The sequence below is a fragment of the Piliocolobus tephrosceles genome, chromosome 15 (assembly GCF_002776525.5).
Source record: "Piliocolobus tephrosceles isolate RC106 chromosome 15, ASM277652v3, whole genome shotgun sequence".
Classification (NCBI taxonomy): Eukaryota; Metazoa; Chordata; class Mammalia; order Primates; family Cercopithecidae; genus Piliocolobus; species Piliocolobus tephrosceles.
The window spans coordinates 72,073,980-72,098,527 of record NC_045448.1 but is presented as its reverse complement, the minus strand read 5'-3'; the positions used below and the strand labels follow the sequence as shown (position 1 = coordinate 72,098,527).

The 24,548-nt window shown below is 54.8% G+C and overlaps 1 protein-coding gene across 4 annotated transcripts in view; it reads right to left on the bottom strand.

The window, feature by feature from the left end:
* Positions 1 to 24,548, bottom strand: part of LOC111550580 (dysferlin) — a 146,976-nt gene that overhangs the window by 93,863 nt on the left and 28,565 nt on the right. For all 4 annotated transcript variants that reach the window (XR_003309829.2, XM_026456448.1, XM_026456449.1 and 1 more), the window contains 8 exons: positions 21,834 to 21,965; positions 21,578 to 21,744; positions 20,305 to 20,419; positions 19,906 to 20,011; positions 19,499 to 19,641; positions 16,606 to 16,779; positions 1,274 to 1,367; positions 645 to 722 (listed from right to left, as the gene is read on the bottom strand). Coding sequence is in view for 3 of the 4 variants with exons in the window: in XM_026456448.1 (XP_026312233.1) it covers positions 645 to 722; positions 1,274 to 1,367; positions 16,606 to 16,779; positions 19,499 to 19,641; positions 19,906 to 20,011; positions 20,305 to 20,419; positions 21,578 to 21,744; positions 21,834 to 21,965 (1,009 nt within the window). In the remaining variant the exon portion in view is untranslated. The remainder of the gene's footprint in view (positions 1 to 644; positions 723 to 1,273; positions 1,368 to 16,605; positions 16,780 to 19,498; positions 19,642 to 19,905; positions 20,012 to 20,304; positions 20,420 to 21,577; positions 21,745 to 21,833; positions 21,966 to 24,548) is intronic.

The following is a 24,548-nucleotide window of genomic DNA, read 5'->3' as shown; positions in this document are numbered from 1 at the left end:
CAGAATGACCTAGATACAAAGAGGCAAGGCCAGTGTCAGATGGCAGTGTGACATTAAAGAGGAGGGAACAGATCTGAGGGATTCAGGAGGTAGAATCCTCAGGACTGAGTGACTGAGAATTTCCAGCCTGGGTAACAGATGGCTGCCAACCCCAGGGCCACGGCAGGAAATGCCGAGGCAGCCTGGATCTGGGTGGGGGAAGCTGGGGAGCAAGGTCACACGGAGGTTTGCACAGGATGAACTGAGGTGAGTGAAGGTGGAGAAGTTGGGGGGCCCCAGTGTCCAGAGAGAGGACACAGACAAGACTTCTTGGAGCATCAGGATTAGAGGGCAGTGAAGCATCAAGGAGGAGCAGGTCAGGGAGGAAGCTGCAGGGACCCTCCAGAGGCTGGCGGCTGGAGCCAAGGCCAGAGGAGCTTTCAGGAAAGAGGGGACAGTCAGCGAAGCCTGATCCTGCCAAGGAGTCCAGCAGACCATGGACAAGAGTTTGCTGTACCTGACGACCAAGAAGTCACAGGACCCTGGCGACAGCACCCACCTCTATGCACCCAGCAAACAGCACCCCTTGTTGCCGGAAAGCCAGATGTCTCCATTCCCAGCTCTCAGGCCACAGTCTCCGACTCTCCTGCCTCTCTCCCACCTACCAGAAAAAGAGTCCTTGTCCATCGCAGCCAGGTCCCGGGCCTGGTACATGTAGCAGCGTAGATGGTAGCGGTTCCCATCTTCAACAAGGGAAAAAAATAGAGGTGCCAGAGTGAGTGGTTGGGGTGGGTAAGAGCTGGGGCGGTTAAGAGCTGGGGCTTGGGGGGAGGTGGAGTCTGTCCCTAGAAAGGGCAGCAGACAGAGGGGCTGAACGAGGGAAACCATACAGGCCACTGTGCGAGGTCAGGAGAACATTCCACAGCTCGAAAGCGGACACCTGACTAATTAACGTGTCCCTGGGCCAGGCTAGGGCTGGGGGAGAAGAGGTAGAGGAGGAGGGGAGGAGGGGAGGCCAAATAGACGATGGGAGCAGCCACAGAGCACAGGGCCTTAAATGCCTGATATCAGATTTGAGTGGGCGGACACACTACACAGACAGGCATGGACACGTGCGAGCGCACGCACATGCGCGCGCGTGCACACACACACACACAGCACTGACCCACCAAAAAGCACACAGACTCAGCTCCCCAGAGCCCCACATACACACCTGATCGTATAACTCCATCCAAACAGAAGCATAAGGTGACACACCCCTATCACCCCATAGATGCCCCGAAGCCTCACTTACAGTCAAATATGCAGGAAATTGTGGGTCTGTTCACACCAAAGCTCAAGGTGGAGACGGACATGGAATCTTCACTCTTGTCGTCCACCACGCCGCCCTGGAGACACGAAGCTGGTTATGGTAGATTCTGCCCCCAGGCCTGGGGGTAACAGGGAGACTAGCCCAGAGAGTTAGATCCCCAGGGCCAGGAGATCTGTCTGCTGCTGAAAGCTGAGCCATCAGCCTCTACTTTCATTCTGGGGAGCTTATGCTCTCCTAAAAAATCACCCGACTCCAATGTTAAAGCACCAAAGGACTGTGGGAAATTCTTCTCCCTCTCTAGTGAAGACCAGAGGAGCCCAGAACGGAATGTTTAGTCGTTCCAGGCAAAGAGGTTAGAAGGAATGACTCGAAGGGGCTCTCGAGGGGAGAATCAAATGGGGATCTGTCCACTAGGGACAAGTCCAGTGGAATCGAAATGTGGAGGTTCCAGGCCAGCATCTCTGGGTCCCCATCTCTGCCACCCCCTGCTAACATAGAGCTGGGTCCCAAGCTCTGGAGGAAGCTCTACCACACACCCACCATCTCTCACCAGCTCCCACTCTGCTGAGGGTGAGCAGGGCTCAGGCTGAGGCCAGAGGTGGGGACAGGAGTGGGTGGACAGTCAGGCTTGGAAGCCAAGCTGTCCATTTGCTGTGTATAAAGCTAGATGGTCAGCCCTGCCACCTCGCCCTCATTAGCACTAGACTCCAACCACTGAGCCACAAACCACTTTGGGGAGCACCAAGACCAGACCACTTCCCTAGGCCAAACACCCAGCTCTCTGATGCACTTTCTCAGCCCAGAGCCAGAGGCCCAAGCCACAGCCTACAGAGGGACTGGGGCGAGTCGGGGGCCGTTACTAGACACCCCGTGCCGTCTGCTCCCTCTGCACTCACTCAGATGTCTCCAAGTACCTCTCCCCTCTCCCTCCTGCCCACTACCCAAACTGTCGCCTGCTCCATTTCAGAGGGGTGGGGTTAAGTAATAAAGCGGTCACTGCTCCACTTCCTTGTTCAGTCCCACATCTCACAAATGTGTACACACCCTTGAAAGAAAACCCTGGCCTCTTCCTCAGACAGCCCGTTCATCCCACCCAGGCCCACTCGGAGTGGCCAGTTCCCAGGATTCTTCTGCTGGGCCACCCTGACCTTCACCCTGGAACCATTTCCCAAGAATTTCAACCTCTCCCCAGGCTCTGAAGCTACAAAGCCCCCCATTGCCTCCACGGACACCACTGCCACTACTGTGCCCCTGCTCTCCAAACCATGCCCACCCTCAGGGCTCAGTCCCAGACCCCCTTGTCCAAGAAGCCTCCCTGGACACCTGTTCTCCCACCTCTGGCCAGGCCATCCCCAAGCCAAAACCAGCTTCATCACCCTCAGTCACCGTGCGGCTCCTTGGCCTGAATCCTTCAGTAGCCTGAAAGGTCCAGTCCAGCCTTCTCCCAGTCAGACCCCCAGTGACCCGCCCTATCTTTCCCCATCCAACACCAAGGCTTTCTTCCCCCAATCCCGGCCCTTGGCTTCAGGCAAACCACACTCCTTAAAGCTGTCCCAGACGCACTCACCCCCATAGCAAGCTTACACTGTTCCACAGCCAGAGGTGCCGTCAACCATCCCAGGCCGCCCCGTCTTCAGATCATCTTAGGACACCTAAGCAAAGCCTGCCCTGGTCACTCTGGGTCAACAAAGAATTGCACCCTACAGGTAGGCTGGGCCTTCCTCTGCTCCATTGCTGCAAAGGGTCGGCACAACACACACTTGGGAAAGACTGAGTCCCTCTGTTCTCCCAGGGGACTCTCCAAGGTCCTGCTATCCCTGGGTGGGCTCTGACTTCCACCACAAGACATCCTCATTTCTGACAGGGAGATACCCAGACTCTCCTCTTCCTTTGGCCACAACTTCAACATGGGCTCTGAAATCAGATTCCTTGGGCTCCAGTTCTGGCCCTGCCATTTACTACTCGCTGTGTGACTTTGGGCAAGTTGCTTAACTTCTCTGAATCAATCACTTTACAAATTTGGGATAAATATACAGTATCTATTTTAGAGAGTTGCTTTGATTATTAAAGAAGATAGAGAACATGTAGTTCTTAGCACATTTCCTGGCTCACAGTAAATGCTCAAGAAATGTTAGTTATCAATGAGCTTACAGGGCTTGGGGAGGGGGCGTGTCATAAACTGTAAAGTTTGTCATGTGCTGGAAGTGGTATTCACATCACTCATATTTGTTCAAAATGATTCCAAGGTGTTAAAGTGGACATTTCAGTAAGAATCAGGCAAGCCAGCAAGGGCCTCTCCCAATGCCTCCAGGTGGTTTATACATGGTTTCTCTCTCTCGCTCTGTCTGTCACACACACATACACAGGGAGAGGTGTCATACACATACAAGGAAGGACCCAAAGGCCTGAAATCCTCCCTCGTGAGCAGATGTGGAAGCCCTGGGTGCCTGGCAGGAGAGGTGTTTGGCCTGGCCCTGAGGCACTGGTGTCCCACTGGAGAGAGCACCAAGCCCAGCAGCAAATGACCACAGAACACCCCCCTGGCTGCAGGGTGTGCAACACCAAACACAAAGCCAGACCTGGGGGCCCAGCAGGCCACTTGGACTTGAGAGGCAGGGACATTAAGGAAAGCTTGTTACGCTGGAAATAGGGCTTGGCCTGCCTCCAGGTGCAACAATGCGTGATGCCTGCATCTCCAGCACCTCCAGCTGGGGCATGGGTAAAGGGTGGGAGCAGTGAGAGTAGGGAGGATGGGGGTGGACTCAGCTGCGGGTAGGCGGGATGGACTCTGTGGTCCGTCTACCTTGTTCTGGCCACACACAGGTGCCCCACCCACAGGTAGGGGGCTAGGGTGAGCGTAGGGAGGGAGGGGCCTCCAGCTCCAGGGCCCCATCCTTCCTCTCTCCCTCCCCCTGCAGGGACCTCCCTGCTTGCGCATGGCTGCCAGTGCACATCCCCACTCACCTCGCACCTCCTCTAGATGGCCCCCCTCACCAGGCCCCTGTCAGCACCACTCCCAAGGCCTCTGTCTGGGGTTCTGGCAGCACGTTCTGGGTCTCTGTCCAAGGGCAGGGCCTCCTGCCTGCGATCAGAAGCAGCATCTCCCTCCTTGGGATTTCCATGTGGACCTCACTGAGTCCCTGGCCCCTAGCAGGCCCTGGCCCTGCAAGTGACTGTCCTGCAGGGAGAGGAACTAGCACTCCTTCTGGGAATGCCCCTCACACCGTCTGCTTTCCAAAACCTGACCTGGCTCCAGAAGAGGGGCCCAGCCACACCACACCTGGTCCAGGGACCCGCTGCCCACCCTTACCCCATCTGCCACGCAAGTACAGACCTTCTCCCTCTACCTCAGGGAGACAGATGAGGATTTTGGGGAAGAAGCATTACCGGGAGACCAGGGGAGACACACACCCCAGAGTCAGGCTCAGGGAAGCCACTAAGCTCAGTCCCTCTTGGTACCACCCTGGTTCACACTCTGGGCAAAATTCCCCCCGCACATCTGGCCAACATCCTTATATCCTCTGGTCCACTGCCCCTCCCAGGGAAGCCTAGACTCCCCATACATCCCCATTAGACCCTGGGAGCAGAGGGAAGGCCACCCCTCCCTCCTGGCCCACTGTGGCCTCTGAATTGAGTCTCTGCCAGTCAGGACACTACCAAACCCACACACCCCCAAACCCCTACAACCCCTACCTGCTCACACCAGCTGGGACACTCTGGGGTCTCCTTTCTTGCCGCCAGGCCCTTGCCCTGTGTGTCCCCTGACTTTTCCATGCAGTCTTATCATCAAGGTCGCCCTTCAAGGATGTGTTAGGTACCCCTCCTGGGCACTCCCACTTCACCCTGAATTTTCCCAGCCACTGCACTCACCACCTAACATTGCAAGCACCCATCTTCTTGTCCCGCTGAGAGCCCAGCCAGGTTCCCAGAGTGCACCCATCACCCAGCAGAGCACCTCACAGGCAGTAGGTGCCCAGCACATCATTGGTGAACGAGTGAGGGAATGCACGAACAATGGGCACCTGCCTCAGGGGAAGACAACTGCGTCGGCGTTGAGGAGGGCAGACGACACAGGCCGGCCCGGTGGGGATGCGCCAACGTCATGCCTTCTTGACTTTGAGGTACGTTCTGGTTTTCAGGGGTGGACATCAGCGTGGTCAACCTTGGGGAATTTCTCTCAAAGCCAGTAACAAAGCCTCTTGAAAACCCAATCTGGGAACTCTGGGGAAGCATCTCCCTCCCATCTGTCTCTCCTCCAACGTGCCACCCATTTGTGAAACACCTACTCTGTGCCAGGCATTGCCCATTCAAGTTGTGAAATGGCTATTGCTGCTCATGTGGCCAGTGGCACCTGCCCAGAGAGGCCATCCCTGCCAATACTGTTGAAAATTGCATTCTAACACACACAGCCTCACACGCACCCACACAGGGCTACTGTGGAAAACGCAGGGCTCTTCAACCTTGGCACTGTTGACATTTGGGGCTGGAATATTCTTTGCTATGAGGCTGTCCTGTGCATTGTAGGATGTTTAGCAGCATCCCTGGCCTCTACCTGTTAGATACCAGTAGCATCTCCACTGAGTTACGACCACTAAAAATGTCTCCAGACATTGCCCAGTGTCCCCCTGTGGACAAGTTGAGGGGAACTGCACCCTATAGAGAACTAGTAGTGCAAACTGAATGAAATGATACCCCACAGTCCTTGGCAGGTACCTGGTTTAACTCTTTCATCTCTCCAGGCTCTTGTTAAATACTCCTCCTCCCCTCTGGCCCTCTGGAAATTTCTTGAATTCATAATCTTTCCTCTGCCACAGGGCCTTTACACAGAGATGCCCTGTCCATTTGGAATGTCTTCTCAAATGAGCTAACTCGGGCTTTTCCTTAGCTGCATCATCTCTGAGGCATGGGCACCTCCTTGGCTGCCCAGCCTTCAGCATCAGCCCCTACCCAGCCTCTCTTATCTTCTCTCTTGCATCCACCCTCCATGTATGCGGGCAAGGCATGCACACTCCTTTTTCCCCTGTATCCAGTTCAACATCGGGCATGTAGTGGGCATCCAATGAAGATTTATCACATGCGATCAATCACCAGCATTCCCTCACCCTAAGCCACATGTGCAGCAGCCAGGCCTAAGGTCCCAGGGCAAAGGATAGGAAATGTGCGTCAGACAGCACCTCCTACCTTCAGGAAGCTCAGAGTCAGGTCTGATGTTACTATGGAAAAAGGGATTAATGTGGACTCACTTACACCCCAGGATGAGGCCATCTGTGGGGTGGGATGGAATGGGGTGGGCCTTTGGAAGCCCCTTCAGGAAGGCTTCCTGGAGGAGGGGAAGGAGGGTGCCGGAACTGGGAGAGCAGCAGCAGCAGGGGCTTAGAGGAAAGGCTTGGCCAGGTGGGCAAGGCCGGGACAGAGAGGGCTGGTTTCCCTCTGCTCCTACTCTGAGTCCCGTTCAGAGCCAGGCTGCAGGAGAGGCTGATGCTCTGTTTTCTGCCCACCCACCCTTCACCCCCACTCGCATACACACACTCTTGCCCAGCCCCAGGGCCAGGCCCAGGGCATTGGGTTTCCCACAGTCACATTCCTGCCTCGATAGCTCATGCCACCGCGACTCCCAGGCTGGGGCTGGCAGCCACGTGGTCTGTGGCCACGCACTCCATCTTGGGCTAGCTGTGTAAGGGATCTTGCTGCTCGTCCAGGGAACTGGGCAGCCTCCAACCCGCTGCTGCCCGGCTGGAAGCCACGGCTCCCTGGAGGAGCCTGAGCATAGGGATATGAGGAACTCTCTGCCTCCCAGAGCGTAGAGCTCCCCCAGGGGTCCCCAGAGCCAATGGCCAGACTCACCTGAGTCTGCCAAGGACTGACATCCAAGGACCACAGCCGGGAGGAGATGGGCAGGTTCTGGGGAAACACAGCCTACCAAGGGGACTCCTCAACCCACCTAAATCGGATCAATATGAAGATTGAGCCCACCAGCATGTCTGAGATTCCTTCTGCACCAGCGGGTGTCTGGCCCTTTGTCTGCAGATCCGCTGTTTGCTATGGTGCCTTGCTCTAAACAGGGCCTAAAGTTCTGGCTCAGGATCTATAAAGTGCAGACAGTAAGGCGACAGAAAGGCCAGAGCGGGGTGGACACAGCAACAAGTCACAGGCTAAGCAGTGCAGCTTCCTGGGGCTGAGCAGGCAGGGGAAAGCCCCACAGTGGCCAGAAAGGAAACATCTCAGGGGCCACCCGGGAGGCCACAGAGACCTTCCCTGCCCCAGCAGAGTCTAACAGATGGGTGTGGACCAGCTAGAGGCTGGCTACCCCCCTTCACTTTATGGGAAGGACTCAACTCCTACACAGGATGGGCCCGAAGAGCACCCATGGCAGGGCTGTTGGAAGGGGCACCACTGTTGGGGGCCATCCCCCATCTCTTATGTAAAAAGGATCAGGGGGCCCTGAGAGCAGCAGGTGCTGGAGTGAGCGGGTGTGGTTCATGAGAGCAGATTATATTTTCAGGAATTCTGCAAGCCAGTTATTAAACACAGCCATTAGTAAAAATTAAATCATATACATTTACCACTAAAGAAACTATATTTAAAAACCCAAGGTGGTAAATACTTGAAATCATTCTAATTCCTTTTTCTTTTTTTTTTATCTTTTTTGTTTTTTGAGATGGAGTCTTGCTCTGTTACCCAAGCTGGAGTGCAGTGGCGCAATCACAGCTCACTGCAGCCTTAACCTCCCTGGGTTCAAGCAACCTCCCACTTCAGCCTCCCAAAGTGCTGAGATTACAGGTGTGAGCCACCACACCTGGCCCATTCTAGTACTTGTACTACCTTTTCCTGTTATCTCTGCTCCTGAGGCTGCTTCCATCTCATGTATCTGCGATGGAAATATTATATATATGTGTGCTACTGCCCGTCTCCTCCCAGCTCCGTGTTCAGTGGTGCTACATTGCTAGCTCGAAATTGCTCATAGTTGGAACATCTACACCATGGAAATCAGCAAATGCTGCAAACCAGAGCTGGGGATTGTTTTGTTTTGTTTTGTTTTGTTTTGGAGACCTGGTTGTTAAACATTGACCAGCACAGTTCCAGGGTGACCTTCCAGGTCTTCACCATCTTCACTCTTCACTATGGGCTTTGCTGGGACGTCCAAATGCCAACATGATGATGTAGTGTAGACTGCTACAAACCCTGCACAACCCAACCATTATCCATAAAATTTTTCACAATATTCATGGGATGAAACACAGCTAAACAATTATGACTTGGCTTCTCGGTTGCCTCAGTTTGCTTATGTGTAAAATGGGAGTGCTGATAGAACCTGTCTCCTAGAATTATTGGAAGGGTTAAATGAGATATTATGTGGACAGGGCAGAAGGCAATGGCTGGCCCCTGGTACACGCCCTGTAACCGAGGTTGACAGACCTTGTCTATAAAGGGCCAAGGGCTGACTACTTTTGACTTTGTGGGCCATAGAGTCTCTGCTGCAACTGTTCAGCTGCTGTTGTAACACAAAAGCAGCCACAGGCACTACGTAGGTGAATGAGTACCAGCTGTGTGCCAATAAAGCCTTTTTTTTTTTTCTTTTGAGACAGAGTCTCCCTCTGTCTCCCAAGCTGGGGTGCAATGGCATGATCACAGTTCACTGCAACCTCCACCTCCCAAGTTCGAGCGGTTCTCCTGCCTCAGCCTCCCGAATAATTTTTGTGTTTTTAGCAGAGATGGGGTTTCACCATACTGGCCAAGCTGGTCTCAAACTCCTGACCTCAGGTCATCTGCCTGCCTTGGCCTCCCAAAGTGCTGGGATTACAGGTGTGAGCCACCGGCCAATAAAGGCTTATTTACAAAAGCAGGCAGAGGGCCAGATTTGGCCTGTGGGGCATAGTTTGACCCCTGCTGCATAAGAGGAGGTTATTATTTTTGTTGTGTTTTTAGCATTCCCACCTGATAAGCAAGAAAACTGAGACCCAGCGAGGTTAAGGTCTTCCCTGGGACTACACAGCAAATTAGCCGCAGAACCAGGGTTCCCGTGCCCACTCTCAAGGCTCTTCCCAGGCTCTTACTATCCCATCAGAACTCAAAGCACCTGAGCAGAGTTCTGGAGCTACAGACGGTTGGATGCCAAGTCAGGGCTGTCGGGAACCCAGAGCCCACTTCATTCCCCTGGCTGCTCCAGCCTCAGCTTGCAGGGAAACCCCACACAGGCCAGGAGCCCAGGCCAAAGGAGGGGAACCCTTTAAAAGACAGAATGGAACGCAGGAACACACAGACTCCCTTTCTAATCAGGGCTGATTGCAACCGTAAGTGGAATAGCAGGCGAGAGTGCAACCCCATTTAATTTACAGCTGGAGCCAGGGCTTGGAAGCAGCTGCTAAACTCCTTGCAAAACTACTGGCTGGCCCCTGGGGAGCGGAGGGTGGAATCAGGAAACCTGGAGAATCCACGATGCCACGTGTGGGCTGGCACCAGCATGTATGCGTGTGTGTTTATCCTTCTAGGGTTTCCATGTCTCCACATGTGGACGTTGCAGAGAACACTGGAGCAGGTTTCATCCCATGCCAGGGTGCCTTGGTAATTAGGACAACTCTATGGCCCAGTTTGCCTGGAATGGTCCTACTTACGCCTGTTTTTCCAGCGTGATTATTAATCGTGTTCCAGACTGAACAGTAAATTATACGGTCACTCTAGCAATGACAGATGAAGACCCTCATACATGTACAATGAGCCACATGGGGGACACCCAACACATGCCCCCGACTGTAACACACTCTGCAGCCATGACTCTGGGCACTGGCATTTTGCCTGAGGCAATGGACAAGCAGTTGAATCCTCCAGACCTTGGGGTTCAAATCTTGAGCGAGACAGACGCAGGGTCCACACATTTAGAGTTACCCAAATTGTCCCCTACTGTGGGGCAGTAGGAAGAGCAGCGAGGCCTCTGCTTGAGAGGGGATCCAGCCCTCAAGCTGCCCGTGCTAGCATGATGCCACGTATAGAACAGGTGCTCAGCATGAATATTCAAGAAACAGTCCAGAGATCCATAGAGCTGCCTTCTAACACCCCAGCCCCAGACCCAGCCATAGGCCTTGTTTCCTAATGAGGTAAACCCCTCATACCTCCCAGGGCCTGCCCTTGCTCACGGTGCCAGCTCTGGGAACCAAGCCTGGGTCCCCTGCCCACAGCATGGCTTCCTTTCAGGCACAGAGCCGCCCCTCCCTCCCCATCCATATCTGACCTCCTTTTCAGCCAGCTCAAATCCCAGATTACTTCTCTCCGGAACCAGCCTTTCCCTGACCCACTTCCCTGCACTTCTGACTCCCAACTGGCCTTGCCTCACCGGCCCAGGCTTGAGCTGCTGCCTGTCTCCAAGGGTCCTCTCTACTGCAGTCGGGACGCTGGCCTCCACCAACCCTCTGGAGGTTTCCCAGGATGGAGGCTGGGGGGCCAGGTCCTCTCTAGCTGCCCAACTGCCCCAGGACTGCCAAGCTGCCTGGCTATCAGGTGAGGAGAAGGCCGCCCAGGACAGAGGTGTCTAGCCAGCAGCATTCAATCCTCCCACCTGGGACTCTACCACAAAGGGACTCCATGGAGCAGGAAGGACATGGTGCCCTCATGGAAGTGGGGGAATGAAAGCGCCAGATGGGGATTTCGCTGCTGGTCAGGAGACACCTGGAGAGAGGGGCAGACGAGCCACTGCCCGGACCTTGGTTCTAGCACTGACTCGTGCTGTGCTGCTGGACATCCCTGCTCAGGCCTCTGCTTTTTCCAGGGCAACTTTAGGGCTCGGAGTTGTTCCAGAGCAGCACTGTCCAGCAGACCTTCCCGCAGTGATCAAACCATCAGTGGCTGCACCGGCCAATGTGGTAGCCGGCCACTTGGCAGGTGAGGCTACTGAGCACTGGAAATGTGACCTGACTGGGGAATCGAATTTACTTATTCTGATTTACTTTAACTGTAAACTTAACAACTAGCCACCCACGGCTAGTGGCTGCTGTGTTGGAGAGTGCAGCTCCAGAGCCTCAGTCTCCCTAACTATAAAATGGGGCTAATAATAGAATCCAGTCTTCTGGGGTCACTATGAGATGATGCATATAAAGCCTGGTTTTTAGCACATGGTAAAATCAATATTAATAATGCTTATCCTCTATGGGGTCCTGGATCCCCTGGAGCATTGGATAAAACCATGGCTCTTACACCAGATCATACATGCGTGCGTGCACATGCACAACTTTGCATCCAATATCAAGATGCTCCTACATCTCCCAAGGCAGTCAGGCACGCCTTTAGAAAATGAAAGTTTCTTCCAGCAGCAAAAATCTCCAAGATTCTGAGCACACGTTGCCGACATTTCTGTCCCTCCCCTCCCTGCCAGGCCCAGGCATCTCAGAGAACCCTTCCCAACACTCAGGGCCAAGCACAGAGGCAGGGCTTGGAAAAATCCTCGATCATGGAGGGCAGGCCCAGGGCAAGGGCAACAGGATGGATTCTATGAGCTCATCCCAGCAGCCGTCACCAGAGTTCCCAGAGAGGCCGGTGGCGTCAGGAGGGGGTGACTGGGTGGGAGGCGGCGGTGGTGGCTGCTGTGGCCACAAGGGGTGTGGGGTGGAGAGGGAGGCTGGATGGAACGCGCTATAATAGCGGCTTTGTGCTCTGCTTCCCAGCTCCCTGGGAACGCCAGGAAGATTATGAAACCCGGTGTCTTTGGAAATGCCAGGATATTAGCTGGAAAAAGAATAATACGAAAATAAAATAATGCTCGGGATGGAGACAGCAGACGATTAGCAGACGGAGCCAGGGCCTCCCGCTCCGTGGAGGGAGCCAGGCTTGGCCCCGGCAGAAGGTTTCAGGGAAAGGCTGCCCGTGCTAATGAGCAGACAGGGCCTGCCTTCCAACAAGACGTCTTCCAGAGGGAGCTGGCAGGCAAGGCCCAGCCCACTGGTGGACGTGTGGGTCAGGGAAAAGGTGGCAGGGAGCAAGGGGGCGCCACAGACCTGGTCCTGAACTGTCAGATTACCAGCAAGGCTACCTGGTTTCCACCCATGGTCCTTCCCCAGCCCCTGCTAGGCCTGCCTCCCAACATCCTTCTTCAAGAAGCCTCCCCTCATTAGACACTGCCACTCTGGAATGATTCTTATTCTACCTCCAACACTTCAAAGACGCAGATTCTAGGGGTTTATTTGCACTCACATGTGAACATCTCTCTTCTTGATCAGACAAGAGTTCCCCATGAGCCAGGCCTCCACCAGCAGATCAGGAGATCATTAGAAGTAAAGACCACGTTTCCGCCACCAAGCAGCAGGGAGAACATGTCATCTTGCCATACCTCCCTTTCCAGGACCTTGGCCACACACCTCCCAGCAGGAATGCACATGCTCTGCCTCTCTCAGAAGGGCACCCAAGTGGGGGGCCAATGGGAACCCCATCTTGATGAGGCACTTTGTACTTCACATCTGTGCTACTCCAAGATGGCCCCTGGACCGGCGGCATCAGCATCACGTGGAGGCTTGTTAGACACAGAGACTGTTGGGGCCCACCAGACCCTGAATCAAGAGTCTGCATTTTAACAGTATCCCCAGACAGCGCCTACTTTTGCTAAGTCTGAGAAGCGCTTCACAACATGCATCGTCATTAATCCTTACAATGGCCCTGGGATTCAGTTACTTGCACGAGTGGGGTAACAGAGTCGCTAATGGCATGAGTGACCTGTCCACAGCTAGTAAGCAGGGAAAGCAGAATTCGAGCCACAGAAGCCTCACGCATCCCACCAATGAATCACCAGGCATCAGGGACCCGTGGGCAAAGAACAGCTCTCAGGACAGAAGCCGGGTCCTAGCACCCAGAAAATCCAACCACCTTCCCCAGGATGCAGGGAGGACCTTAGCCCAAATGCTGTGCTGGGGCATCAGGACATCCCAGGACAAAGATAGCAGCCCGGCAGCGGGAGCCCAAACCATTCTGGGTCCTGGCAGGAAGACAGAAAGGAGACTGTCGAGGGGGAGTGGGACGGTGAAAGAGAAAGTGGGTGTGTGTGTGCATGTGATTGTGTATGTGTTTGTGTGAGTGTGTAAGTGTATGTCAGAATGTGTGTGAGTGTGCATGTGTTGGTATGTACGAGTGTGTAGAGAGTGTGTTGGTGTGAGGGTGTGTGTGTGATTGTGTACATTAGTGTGAGAGAGTGGGGGTGCATGAGAGTGGGTGTGTGTTGGTATGTATGGGAGTGTGTGGAGCGAGTGTGTTGGTGTGTGTGAGGGTATGTGAGAGTGTGATTGTGTGTGTGTTAGTATCGGTGTTAGTGTGGGGGGGGTGTTGTATGAGTGTGTATGTGTGTGTTAGTGTGTGTGTTGGTGTGTATGAATGTGTGGAGAGAATGTGTGTTGGTGTGTTTGGGTAAGAGAGTGTGTGTGTTGGTGTGTATGAGTGTCTGAAGTGTGTTGGTGTGTATGAGTGTGTGGCTGGCGAGAGAGTGTGTGTTGGTGTGTGTGCTGGTGTGTAAGACAGTGTGTGAGTGTGTGTCACTCAGGTATAGAGTCTTCCAGACAGTCAAGCGGGCCTGTGGCCCTGTCCAAATGCCAGACACACCTAAACCTTCCAAAACTCTCTGCTCCTCCAGCTGCAGGTCTGTGGGATCCGCCCTCTGAAGCCATTGCCTCCCTCTCTGGTTCTTTCCACCAGCCAAGCTGTCCCAGGACTCAGGGCTTTGCCACATTGGTCTCTTCCATGTATCACAGGCAAGTCACAGGTGAATTACAATCCATCACCCGCCTATGGCTGCTGACTTCACGCCTGGTTTCAGCGATCCCTCAGGACAGTCTCTTCCATGAGAAGAATACACAGATCGGTCTCTCTGCTTCTGGGAAGTGCCCCCCCTCATTCTCCCAGGCGCTGAGCCATGAAAGCTTGGCCTGGGTCCCCCAGCCTTGTCACTTTCTTCCTCCAGGCCCTAGCCAGCCCGAGGGCCCATCCACGCTTTGTCCACGTGTCTCCAGTCACCTCTACCCGACTCTCAGCCCCCTCGGCTCCCCGCTCCAGCCTTCCTGCCCTTGGCCGCCCGGCAGGCAGCCATCAGCTCTGTCTCCCTCACACAGCACTTCACCGTGTGTGTCAGCCTTGCCAGGGCCAACCGTGAACTCATCACAGCCCGCCCCACCCCGCCCTGCGGCCTGGCAGCCACGGGGGCCCCACTGTCCACCTCTGACCCTTCCCTCCCCAAACCCTGCAGTCCCACCTCCCTCCACCTCAGCCCCACGGCCTCACGCCAGGTGGTCACCTCTCCTGGATCTCTACCCAAGACTCCTGAGGCTTCCTGATGGGAGGCTCTGCCTCCCAAACATCCTCTATGGCTGCTCGACTGATGGTCCTAAAGCCCAGCTCTGACTAGAGAACTCTTGTCAATAATTAACACTGGCTCCCTACTGCTCTGGTCACCGTCTAGACCATCCGGAGCTCTTTGCCCAACACTGCTTTGGTTTTTGTTTTTTGTTTTTCTTTTCAGAAGCTCCTTTCCCCAATCTGGTGGCGCTGTCAATCACAGAGAAGGGGCATGGCCCATGCCAGCCAATCAGAATGCTCCATCCCTCACCCAGGCGCAGGGGCTGGCGGGGCACCACCAGGCAGAGCCGGTCAGTCATGCCCCAGACTTCACTGACATTACTGAGAAAGCAGCACTCGGGGGTCTCCAGCTGCAAGGAAAACAGTGTGTGGCGCTGTGGGCTGGGCTACTTTATCCAGCAGGACTCTGCTGACTGGAGGGACGATGCTGGCCTTTCGTCACCAGCAACATCTTTGCTACCACACAGAGATAGCCCGTGTGAGACAAGGCCAAGACGGGGTACGAGTCCTGGGGACAGTGTGTGAACCTGTTTCCTGCCAGGCCTAATGCCTGCTTCGCCTCTTGGGTTCTTCCCAGCTCTGTGAGCCCACAAAACCCTTTTCTCCTCAGCTCCTTCGGGTGGAGCTCTGGCTGATGGAAACAGTTCCTGATTACACAGGGTGCCTTCCTGGCCTTCTCAGACCTGGCCCTGACTCTGAGGCCTGCTAAGAGTCACAGGACCACCCCTCAGCTAGAGCCACAGGACCATCACCAGCCCCTGCCCAGTGTCCAGGCCAGGCCCTTTCTGACTCAAAGCAGAGGGGGCCACAGAACACCAGCCCCACCCCAGGAGGCTCCCCAACTGCTCTGACCTCGACAGCAGCTCCATCCTATCCTGCCCCACCCTGGCCGGAAGACCAGTCCACAGCCCAGAGCCAAGGGTTCCGCTACCTCCCCTCAGCCTCCCCTTGACCTGGCCCCAGGACAAGGGAGGGGCTCTCTCCAAAGCCTATGGCAGGCTCCTCTGACGTCCTCAGGCCCCCGGAGAGCTTCCTCTCCTATACCGCCACTGCTGGGCCTTGCCCACCATCAAGGCCTGAGACTGACAGAGCCTCCCCAGCCTGTCCACTCACTCTCAGGGCCACTGCTGGCTTCACCTCCCTGCCGGTGCCCAGCCCGACAGATCCTGAGCCTCCCCACAGCACTCCTCCAGCCTTCAAAGTCAGGCTGTCCTACAGATAGGTGCCCAGCCTGACCCAATCACACAGCTGGCTCCACATAGACACCCTCACATCCCATGGGAGCCGCTCTCTAGGGCCCAAGCCCAAACCCCCAAGGAGGTGCCAGTCCTGGGTGGATTTCAGAGGAAGCGGCTCCTTCCCCAGCAGAGCGGGGACTGGCTGTGTACCAGTACTGAGTGCTCGTTCAGACTGTCCCTGAGGCACCTGCTCCTCTCTTTTGGGGAGCCCGTCACCCAGGTCCTGGAGAACCTTGAGCCTACCCTAGTTCCACTGGCTACAGAAAGTGCACCCTGGGCAGGAAAGCCATCCCGGGGCTCAGCTTCTGAGGCACACCTCTTCCCCAAAATTGCTGGGGATGCCCAAGAGATGGTCTCTGCCTCAAGAGGATGCACATGCAACCAAGGACGCTCTGGGGCCACAAGACCTCTCTCACTCCTCCCATGGGCCTCCTCGCCCATCTTCATGCCAGCCAGCCAGGCACAGGTCAGCCAGATGGCCAAGGCCGTCTTCCCCTCTGCTTTCATCTTGACACATCAAAGTAGTAGCAGCAAGTGTTTCAGTGCCAAGGAAGCTTTTTCATTTTAGGAGAACACCCAGACTGGGGCTGCTTTCCCCACATGCCACCCCACAGACACTGACGCCAGGATGACCAGCCAGCGTTCCATCTGAAAGTCCTAACCTGGGGTCCCTGTGCCTCTCCCACGTCAGCCCGAACAACCCTGGGTAACCAAGATCCACCCCACCCGACCCAGGACAAGCGCAGCCCCACGTACCAGGGCCCCCTCGAGGGCAAACACAGCTGCAGGCCCCGTCTTCTCCAGGGGCTCCATGCGGCGGCGCCAGCGGCGACGGCGGAAGGCATCTGTCTTGCGGTACTCGAGGTGGAACTTCCAGCCAAAAAGAGAGGCGTACTCCCAGCCCTCGCCCTCCGCCTCCGCCTGCCTATGCTGCACAAGAGAAGGGGCAGACTCAGAGGCCAGTGGGAAGGCTGGGGGAGTCCTGTGCTCAGCTCTACCTTTGTCTTCCTGTCCTCCATGACAACTCCCCACCAGCTCCCACACCAGCACCCTCCAGGTGGGAAAACCTGGGAGGGCCACCTAGAGGAGAGGGGCCCTCTGCAGCCACAGGAACCTCGGGTCAGAAAATCAGGAGGGGAGAGGAGGCTCCGTGGGCTGCGGGGAGAACCAAACAGCCAGAAAGGGAAGGTAGACTGACACAGTGATGAAAACACTGGGTTTTTGACTTGCTTATTTGTTTGAATTCTGGGTGGATTTCATGAACCCAAAGTTTTCTTGTCATTTCCTTTTTCATCTTCACATCCTGTAGTGGGTCTGCAGCTCACAGGTAAAAGAAAGATCCTATTTCCCAACCACAGCCAGTTCCTCCCCAGGGGGCTAGACCCAACTCAGTGGTGGAGGCACCCCCCGTACCTCATTCATGGGGTCCCTTTCCCAGGCCTGAAGGGAGTCCTGGGAACCCCCTTGCCACTCAGTTTCTGGGAGAGAGTGACCTGGCACTGTCATCAGACACCACCTCAGGTCTGGGCCAGAAGCACAGTGACAAGGGCTAGTCCTGGAGGCCAGCTATGCCCCTCTCCAGGAAGGATGCTGGCTGTGGGGTGGCGGGCAAGGCACATGAGCCTGGGCAGGCTTTGCCTCTGTCTGCTAGATGCCCCTTCAGGGAGAAAGTTGAATCTGTCTGGTCCACAGAACCAGGAACAGCTGGTTGTCCAAAAGCCTTGCCCCTCCCTGGACCTAGCAACAGTCCTCTCTAGGTTCTCTGCCCCCAAGGAGAAAGAAAGGAACCTGAGTCATGCCACAGGCTACTCCTGAACCAAGGGAGGTCTGGTTCTTCAGCCAGAATTCAAATGTGTGTTTAGAAAGGAAGATCATAGACCAAGAAGGTTCAGGGGAGGCAGGCACAGAGGCTGTGCAGCGCACAGGCCCCTGTGTGACCCCGGAGCAAGTGCACATGCTTGCGTGCGCTCATCCATGTGCACGATGGGCCTGACAGTGTCCTGTGGCATCTGTGCTCAACTGTGGGCATGTGTGCTTGCATTGCATGAATGCCAATGGGGCCCACCCCAGCCCCTTCACCAGCCAGTGTACACGTGTGGCGCGCCCATCCCCAGCTGCCATCAGCATCGACAGCTCCCAGCTCCCAGAAGTCACCTGCTCCAGGGAACCCCCATGCTAAAGGAAATCCCCTCACTGAAGAAATAGGTATGCGCTTCAACTCACTCCAGCAACCCCAAGCTTAGACAAATGACTAAGAGGATACAAAGCCCAGCCCTGCCTCCAGGTGAGGATTCTGTGGTGTTCCAAGTTGTGCACCTCCCCAGGCCACAGCTCAGGCCGCAGCTGACCTGCCTGAAGCTGCATCCTTGCTCCTCACACTCCCGAAGGCACTGCCCCAATAACGTGCAGCCAAATCCATGTCTTAGCCTCTGCCTTCAGGAAACCCAGCCTAAGACACAGTCCTTGGGTGTCTTTCCATCTTCCAGGTCAGTGTGTGAACTTTGCATGTGATCTCCTGTAATCACGGGCATCTGAGTGTGTCTGTCTATAAGCATCTGTGTGTGTGCTGGGTGCGATCTGCGAGTGTGTTGGGTGTGATCTGTGCTGGGTGTGATCTGTGGGTGTGCTGGGTGTGATTTCTGTGTGCTGGGTGTGAACTGTGGGTGTGCTAGGTGTGATCTGTGCATGTGCTGGGTGTGATCTCTGGGTGTGATCTGTGCATTTGCTGGGTGTAATCTGTGTGCTGGGTGTGATCTGTGCATGTACCAGGTGTGATCTATGGATGTGCTGGGTGTAATCTGTGCTGGGTGTGGTGGGTGTGATCTGTGAGTGCTGGGTGTGAACTGTGTGTGTGCTGAGTGTGATCTGTGTGTGCTGGGTGTGATCTGTGGGTGTGCTGGGTATGACTGTGTGTGCTGGGTGTGATCTGTGCATGTGCTGGGTGTGATCTGTGGGTGTGCTAGATGTAATCTGTGTGTGTGCTGGGTGTGATCTGTGGTATGCTAGATGTAATCTGTGTCTGCTAGGTGTGATCTGTGCATGTGCTGAGTGTGATCTGTAGGTGTGATAGGTGTAATCTGTGTGTGCTGTGTGTGATCTGTGGGTGTGCTGGGTGTGATCCATACTGGGTGTGATCTTTGGGTGTGCTGGGTGTGATCTGCGTGTACTGGGTGTGAACTGTGTGTTTGTTGAGTGTGATCTGGGTTGGATCTGTGGGTGTGCCGGGTGTGATCTGTGGGTGTGCTAGGTGTAATCTGTGTATGTGCTGGGTGTGATTGTGTGTGCTGGGTGTGATCTGTGCATGTGCTGGCTGTGATCTGTAGGTGTGATAGGTGTAATCTGTGTGTGCTGGGTGTGATCTGTGGGTGTGCTAGGTATAATCTGTATGTGCTGGGTGTGATCTGTGGGTGTGCTGGGTGTGATCCATACTGGGTGTGATCTGTGGGTGTGCTGGGTGTGATCTGTGTGTATGCTGGATGTGATCTTTGGGTGTGCCTGGTGTGATCTGTGAGCACCTCTAGTGAGTCCCAGGTGTCTGTGCATACCATGTGCACACATGCATGTGTCTGTGTGCATGCAAGTCTGCACCTGTGCCTGCTGGTCACCTGTGACCAGGGGCCTCACTCCCACCCACCATCTGCTGGCTCACCCTCTTCAGTGCTTCCATCTGGCTGAGATCCCTCCTGCGCAGGCGCACCCAGCGCCGCCGTCGGTGTGTGTAGTACATCTTCTCAACAGGGACCCAGTGCTTCGGCTTCCGGTCCGGGGGGATGGTGATGCTATACTCCCAGCCTGGGGGAGGGGGAACCCGTCACTCATTGCTTGGCAGTTCCCCATCTCTCCTGGGACCACTCTGAATTTGGGGCATGGTCACAGACTCTTGAGCGGCCACTGACTCTCGGTCCTAATGTGTAGCTTGGAGTGGGGGTGCCTTCAAGAAGTGTCCCGCGGTGGGTGAAATAGCCCAGTGAAGGGCCCTAGCATTTAGCTGTCCCCACCAGCATGGCTTGAGAGCTTGCCGGGGACAGGGCTCACCAGGCTCCACATGCTGCCCACCTTGCTCATCGACAGCCCGGTTGAGGTCTGTGGACCATTCCTCATCTTCCCACTTCCAGCCCAGTGGGCACTCAATGTCATCTTTGGGAAGTACCTTCTCCCCATTCTAAGGACAAAACCAAACAGGCAAGCAATGAGAGGAGACAGACAGATGTGAGCAGGGAGGCAGAAAAGATACAACTTGACAACATACATCCTCGAAGTCCCAGATAGAAGGGCAGAGACCCAGAGTCAGTGTCCTGCCACCACTGCACCCCACACTTCCCTCTAGAAACCAAAGCATGAAGGCTCCGAAGGTAGGAGGGGGCAAGGAGGAACATGCCCCAGCCTCCCCTGAGCCCCAGGTGCCTCCAGAGACCAAATGTCTAGACCCCACCTGCCCCTGAGCGCCTGGTTTACCACATCGGTGTAGTTGTCACTCATGTAGATCCACTGGCCTCCGGGAAGCCGGGTCTGGTTCTCAAACACCTCCTCCACAAAGCTCAGGTGACCGGCGTCCATGTCATGGAGCAGGCTGTGGAGGAGGGCTGGTCAGAGTCTCTGCTGGAGAGGCCCCCATCCATCCACCACCTCCTGGAGAGCACCCCTGCCCGTGTCAGCCTCACCCCAACCAACAATGAGAGGCATGGGGGTGGGGAGGCAAGGGTGCAAGAGACCAAGGCAGAGAGTGAAAAGGAGACCTAGGGACACCCTGAGATAATCAGGGACAAAAGAGCACATCACCCAAGATGAAGAGAAAAGGAGGCCAACTGAAGACAGCAAAAGGAGGATGGGCAGGCGAGACTTGATAGATAGTTGTAAAAATATAAAGTGTTACCAAGTTGTACTCATAAGATTTGAGTGCTTGACTGTATAACATATTATACTTCAATGTTTTTTAAGTAAAAAAAATTAAACACCATAGAGTTGAATGCCAACCAAACAGGAAAAGGAGAGGAGAGAGAGGCAAAGGCAGCAATAGACATGGAGAAGGACCACATAGATCTGAGAGGGACTGAGAGAGAAAGGACCACTCAGGGGATGTGTGAGCAGTCCAGACATGAGAAGGGTTCATGTGCAGAGGAGGTGATGGGCTTGTCCTGGGTGTCTTGGAGGACGGGGCCACACCCAATGGACACCACACAGAATGGAGGCTTAAGAATAAAGGCCTGGCCAGGCATGGTGACTCAAGCCTGTAACCCCAGGACTTTGGGAGGTTGAGGAAGGAGGATCACTTGAGCCCAGGAGTTCAAGACCAATCTGGACAACATAGTGAGACCCTGTCTCTACAAAAAAATTAAAAATTAGCCAGGCACGATGGCGCACGCCTGTGGTCCCAGCTACTCAGAAAGCAGGAGCAGGAGGATCACCTGAGGCCAGGAGGCTGAGGCTGCAATGAGCTGTGATCATGCTACTGCACTCCAGCCTCCAGACAGAGCAAGACTCTGTCTCCAAAAAAAAAAAAAATTTCTTTAATGAAAAGAACAAAGGACTGTCTGACCATCCAAGACCTTCTGGAAAGGACTGCTGCCTGGCGAGCCTCAGTGCTGGGAAAGTTCAGTGACGCTCCTATGACCAGAGCAGGAGCAAGCAGAGGGATCAGCAGAGCCCCAGCCTGCCTCCAAAAGGAGGGTGCAGTCCATGGTGGGCAGCCTGGCCTGGCTCTCCCCAGTCCTCCCCGCCCACGACTCACGTCTTCTCCGGACACACGAACCAATCTCCAGCCCAGGTCCAGCCGGCCGAGGGGCGGAAGCTCTCCTTGGGTAGCTTGATCTTGCCGGTGACGTCAGAAAACTTGGGGTAGGTGAGGCCTGTTGTGCCCCAGTTCCCGACCAGGGCCAACTTGGTCTGGTTCTCATACTGGAGGGCCAGGAAGAATGAGACGTGAACAGGGGGCCCAGGCAGCTCCAGGGAGTGGGAGGCAGAGGTGGGGGCTGGCGGGCACTCACGGTTTCAGCAAAGACAGACAGCTTCCCCTCAGCAAACTGGTTGAACTCCTTCTCATCCACAGAGAGCCCAAACCACAGCTTGACCCGTATCTGCACTGGCATCCGGGCCCCAGGCACCTTCTCCATCGGATACTGGGTACCAGAGAAGGACAGAAACCCACAGTCCCCTTCAGGATCCAGATGTCCCAACGAGAGCCTGAGGAGGAGTCCTCCAGGGCTGGGTAGACCAGCCTGACATGCTCACTGGGAGTGTCCCCTGTGGAAGCGCTTACCAGAATTGCATGGAAGGGGAGCATACAATTGAGAAATGTCCACTCCACCCCCCATCCCTCACCAAGATTCCTCGCCATCAAAGGCAAAGGCTACATCATTCCCTTCTAGGAGCACTCTGCAGAGAGGGAACCATGTCTAGCCCAGGATCTCTCCTCTCCCTTTCTCCCACCACATCCTCACTTCCAGTTTCTTCTGGAACAGTGCTTGCCAATGGAACTTTCTATGATGAAAATGGTTTATATCTTCACCATCCAATATGGTAGTCACTAGCCCCATGTAGCTACTGAGCACTTGAAATGTGGCCAGTATGACTGGGGAGGTAAAGTTTTCGTTTCATTTACTTTTAATTAATGCAAATTTAAATAGCCATCTGTGGCTACCATATTGGACAGCACAGTTCTAAAACTTGTCTCTAAAGGAGATACAATGATACAGATCTGGAAGGAGAAGAAATTAAAGCCTCCCCCTTCAAGTTTAGTATTGTATTTCTTTGGTTAGTGTATCATCTAATATCCCTACCCTTTCAAGTGATTATCAGCGTGTCAACCACTGTTCACTGGTCTTCAACTGCTTTTTATCCTGAAACTTTCAGAAGCTCTGCCAAATGGGATAACCACAACAACCCAACATGAAACAGAAATTATTCTCCACAATTACTTCACCATTTGATTGAAACCCAAGGTCAGACATGGCCTGAGGAGCAGAAGCTCCTGCTCTTAAAATTCACATTGTCCCCTAGAGGAGGCAACACATTAAGTTCCCAGGCCTAGTGTCATTGAGCTCAAAGCAGTATATCCTCTGGGGCAGGGAGCCGCGTGAGCAAACGGGTGGGTTCAGAAAAAGAAAGGGTGGCTGAGGTAAGGCGTCCCACGCTGGTCAGGGAGGCCTGGATCCCTGGAGGGAGAGCCCAGGGCAGGTGGGACGCTCAGGAAGGGGCAGAGGACATGCCAAGGCCGGGACCACCTCATACTTCCCTCCTGCAGACACGGCCCCGCTTCTTTTGGTTCATCTTCAATGAAGCCTGGAGGAGCCCCTGAGTCCACGTGTCATGGCCCGGGGAAACCTCTCCATGGCTGTTCGCTTAGGCTGTCCTCTCCCCCGGGTGGTTAACTGCCTTTACCCTCCAAACCACCAGCCCCAGGGAGATGGCAGGAATGCCTGACCCCCACTTCCCCCATCCACCCCCGGCTCTCTCCCCTGTCCTCCCCCAGACGGGGCCAGCCTGCCGGACCCAAAATAGCAACAGCAAATAAAGAAATGTCTAGTTTGGGGCTCCTCTCTCTCCCTGCTGGTGCTCATTTTTTCCAACTTTGGTTTAAGTTCAGAAACACCAGTGTTTTCTTGGTCTCTGCTTGCTGCCAACATTTTTGTAGAGCTTGCTCAGGAGCTACTGGCGGGGCTCATAAACTCAGTGGGGAAGACTTCGAGAAACAATTCTATATCTTTTTGTGTGTGTGTGTGCTTGAAACCAGGGAAAATGTTTCAGTGTGCATTTCCCTGAGGCTACATGGCCAAGAGGTCAGAACCTGGAGCTCGTCCCCTCCCAGCGAGTCCACCAGGCACAATTCAGCGGCACCCCCACTGCTCTCACAGCCAGCCTTCCCGACAGCGCCGCTCAGATGCAGCCACTCCTTGACTGCTTTTCCTTTTTGCCCTACCAGGCCAGGAACCAGCTTAGGAGGTAGATTCTCAGAGGTTAGGCTCTGACAAGCACAGGAGGTTAGAATCTAATGGGAAACATGCCCCAGGTGGCACGTGAGCAGGTGGATGGGGGCAGCCTACTGCCCAACACACACACACACACACACACACACACACAGACATCCTTACTCACACAACTGTGTGCAGACAGCTACTATCCCTGGCCTTCGGCTGGCCTCTAGTCATGGCACGCATAGAGCAGGGGAGCTCCCCAAAAGGAAAAGGGGAGAGGTGGGGAGAGAAACTAACATCCATTGATCACTTATTTCCAGCAAGTCCCATCACCTGTGTTACCTAACTCAACCCTCAAAACCTGTAAAATGGGCAGCCCCACCCACCCTCATTTTACAGATGATAAGAGAGCAGGTAATTCAGAGAGGTTAAGCAACCTGCCCAGGGCCACACAGAGCTCCAGTCAACCCTGGCATCCTCTGTGCTACTGAAACCTATCCTCTCCGCACCCCCCAGGGGACAACAAGACGACTGGCCAATATACAAATGCGTCTCGGCATCACTCAGGGGGCTCTGCTCCCGGGTTCGGGTTCGAGGCTAAAGTAAGTCAACAATGACTTCCTGGAAGAGGGGAGGAGAGAGGAGAGATGTGGGGAGGGGGAAGGTCGAGCACGGAGGGGTTTTAGGGAAGTGGACTAGGCTGGATGAAGACCCGGTGGCTTAGGTCGAGGAGGCCTTGAATGCTAGCAGAGCTATTCGGGGCAAATGAAAAGAGATAAGGAGGGCTGG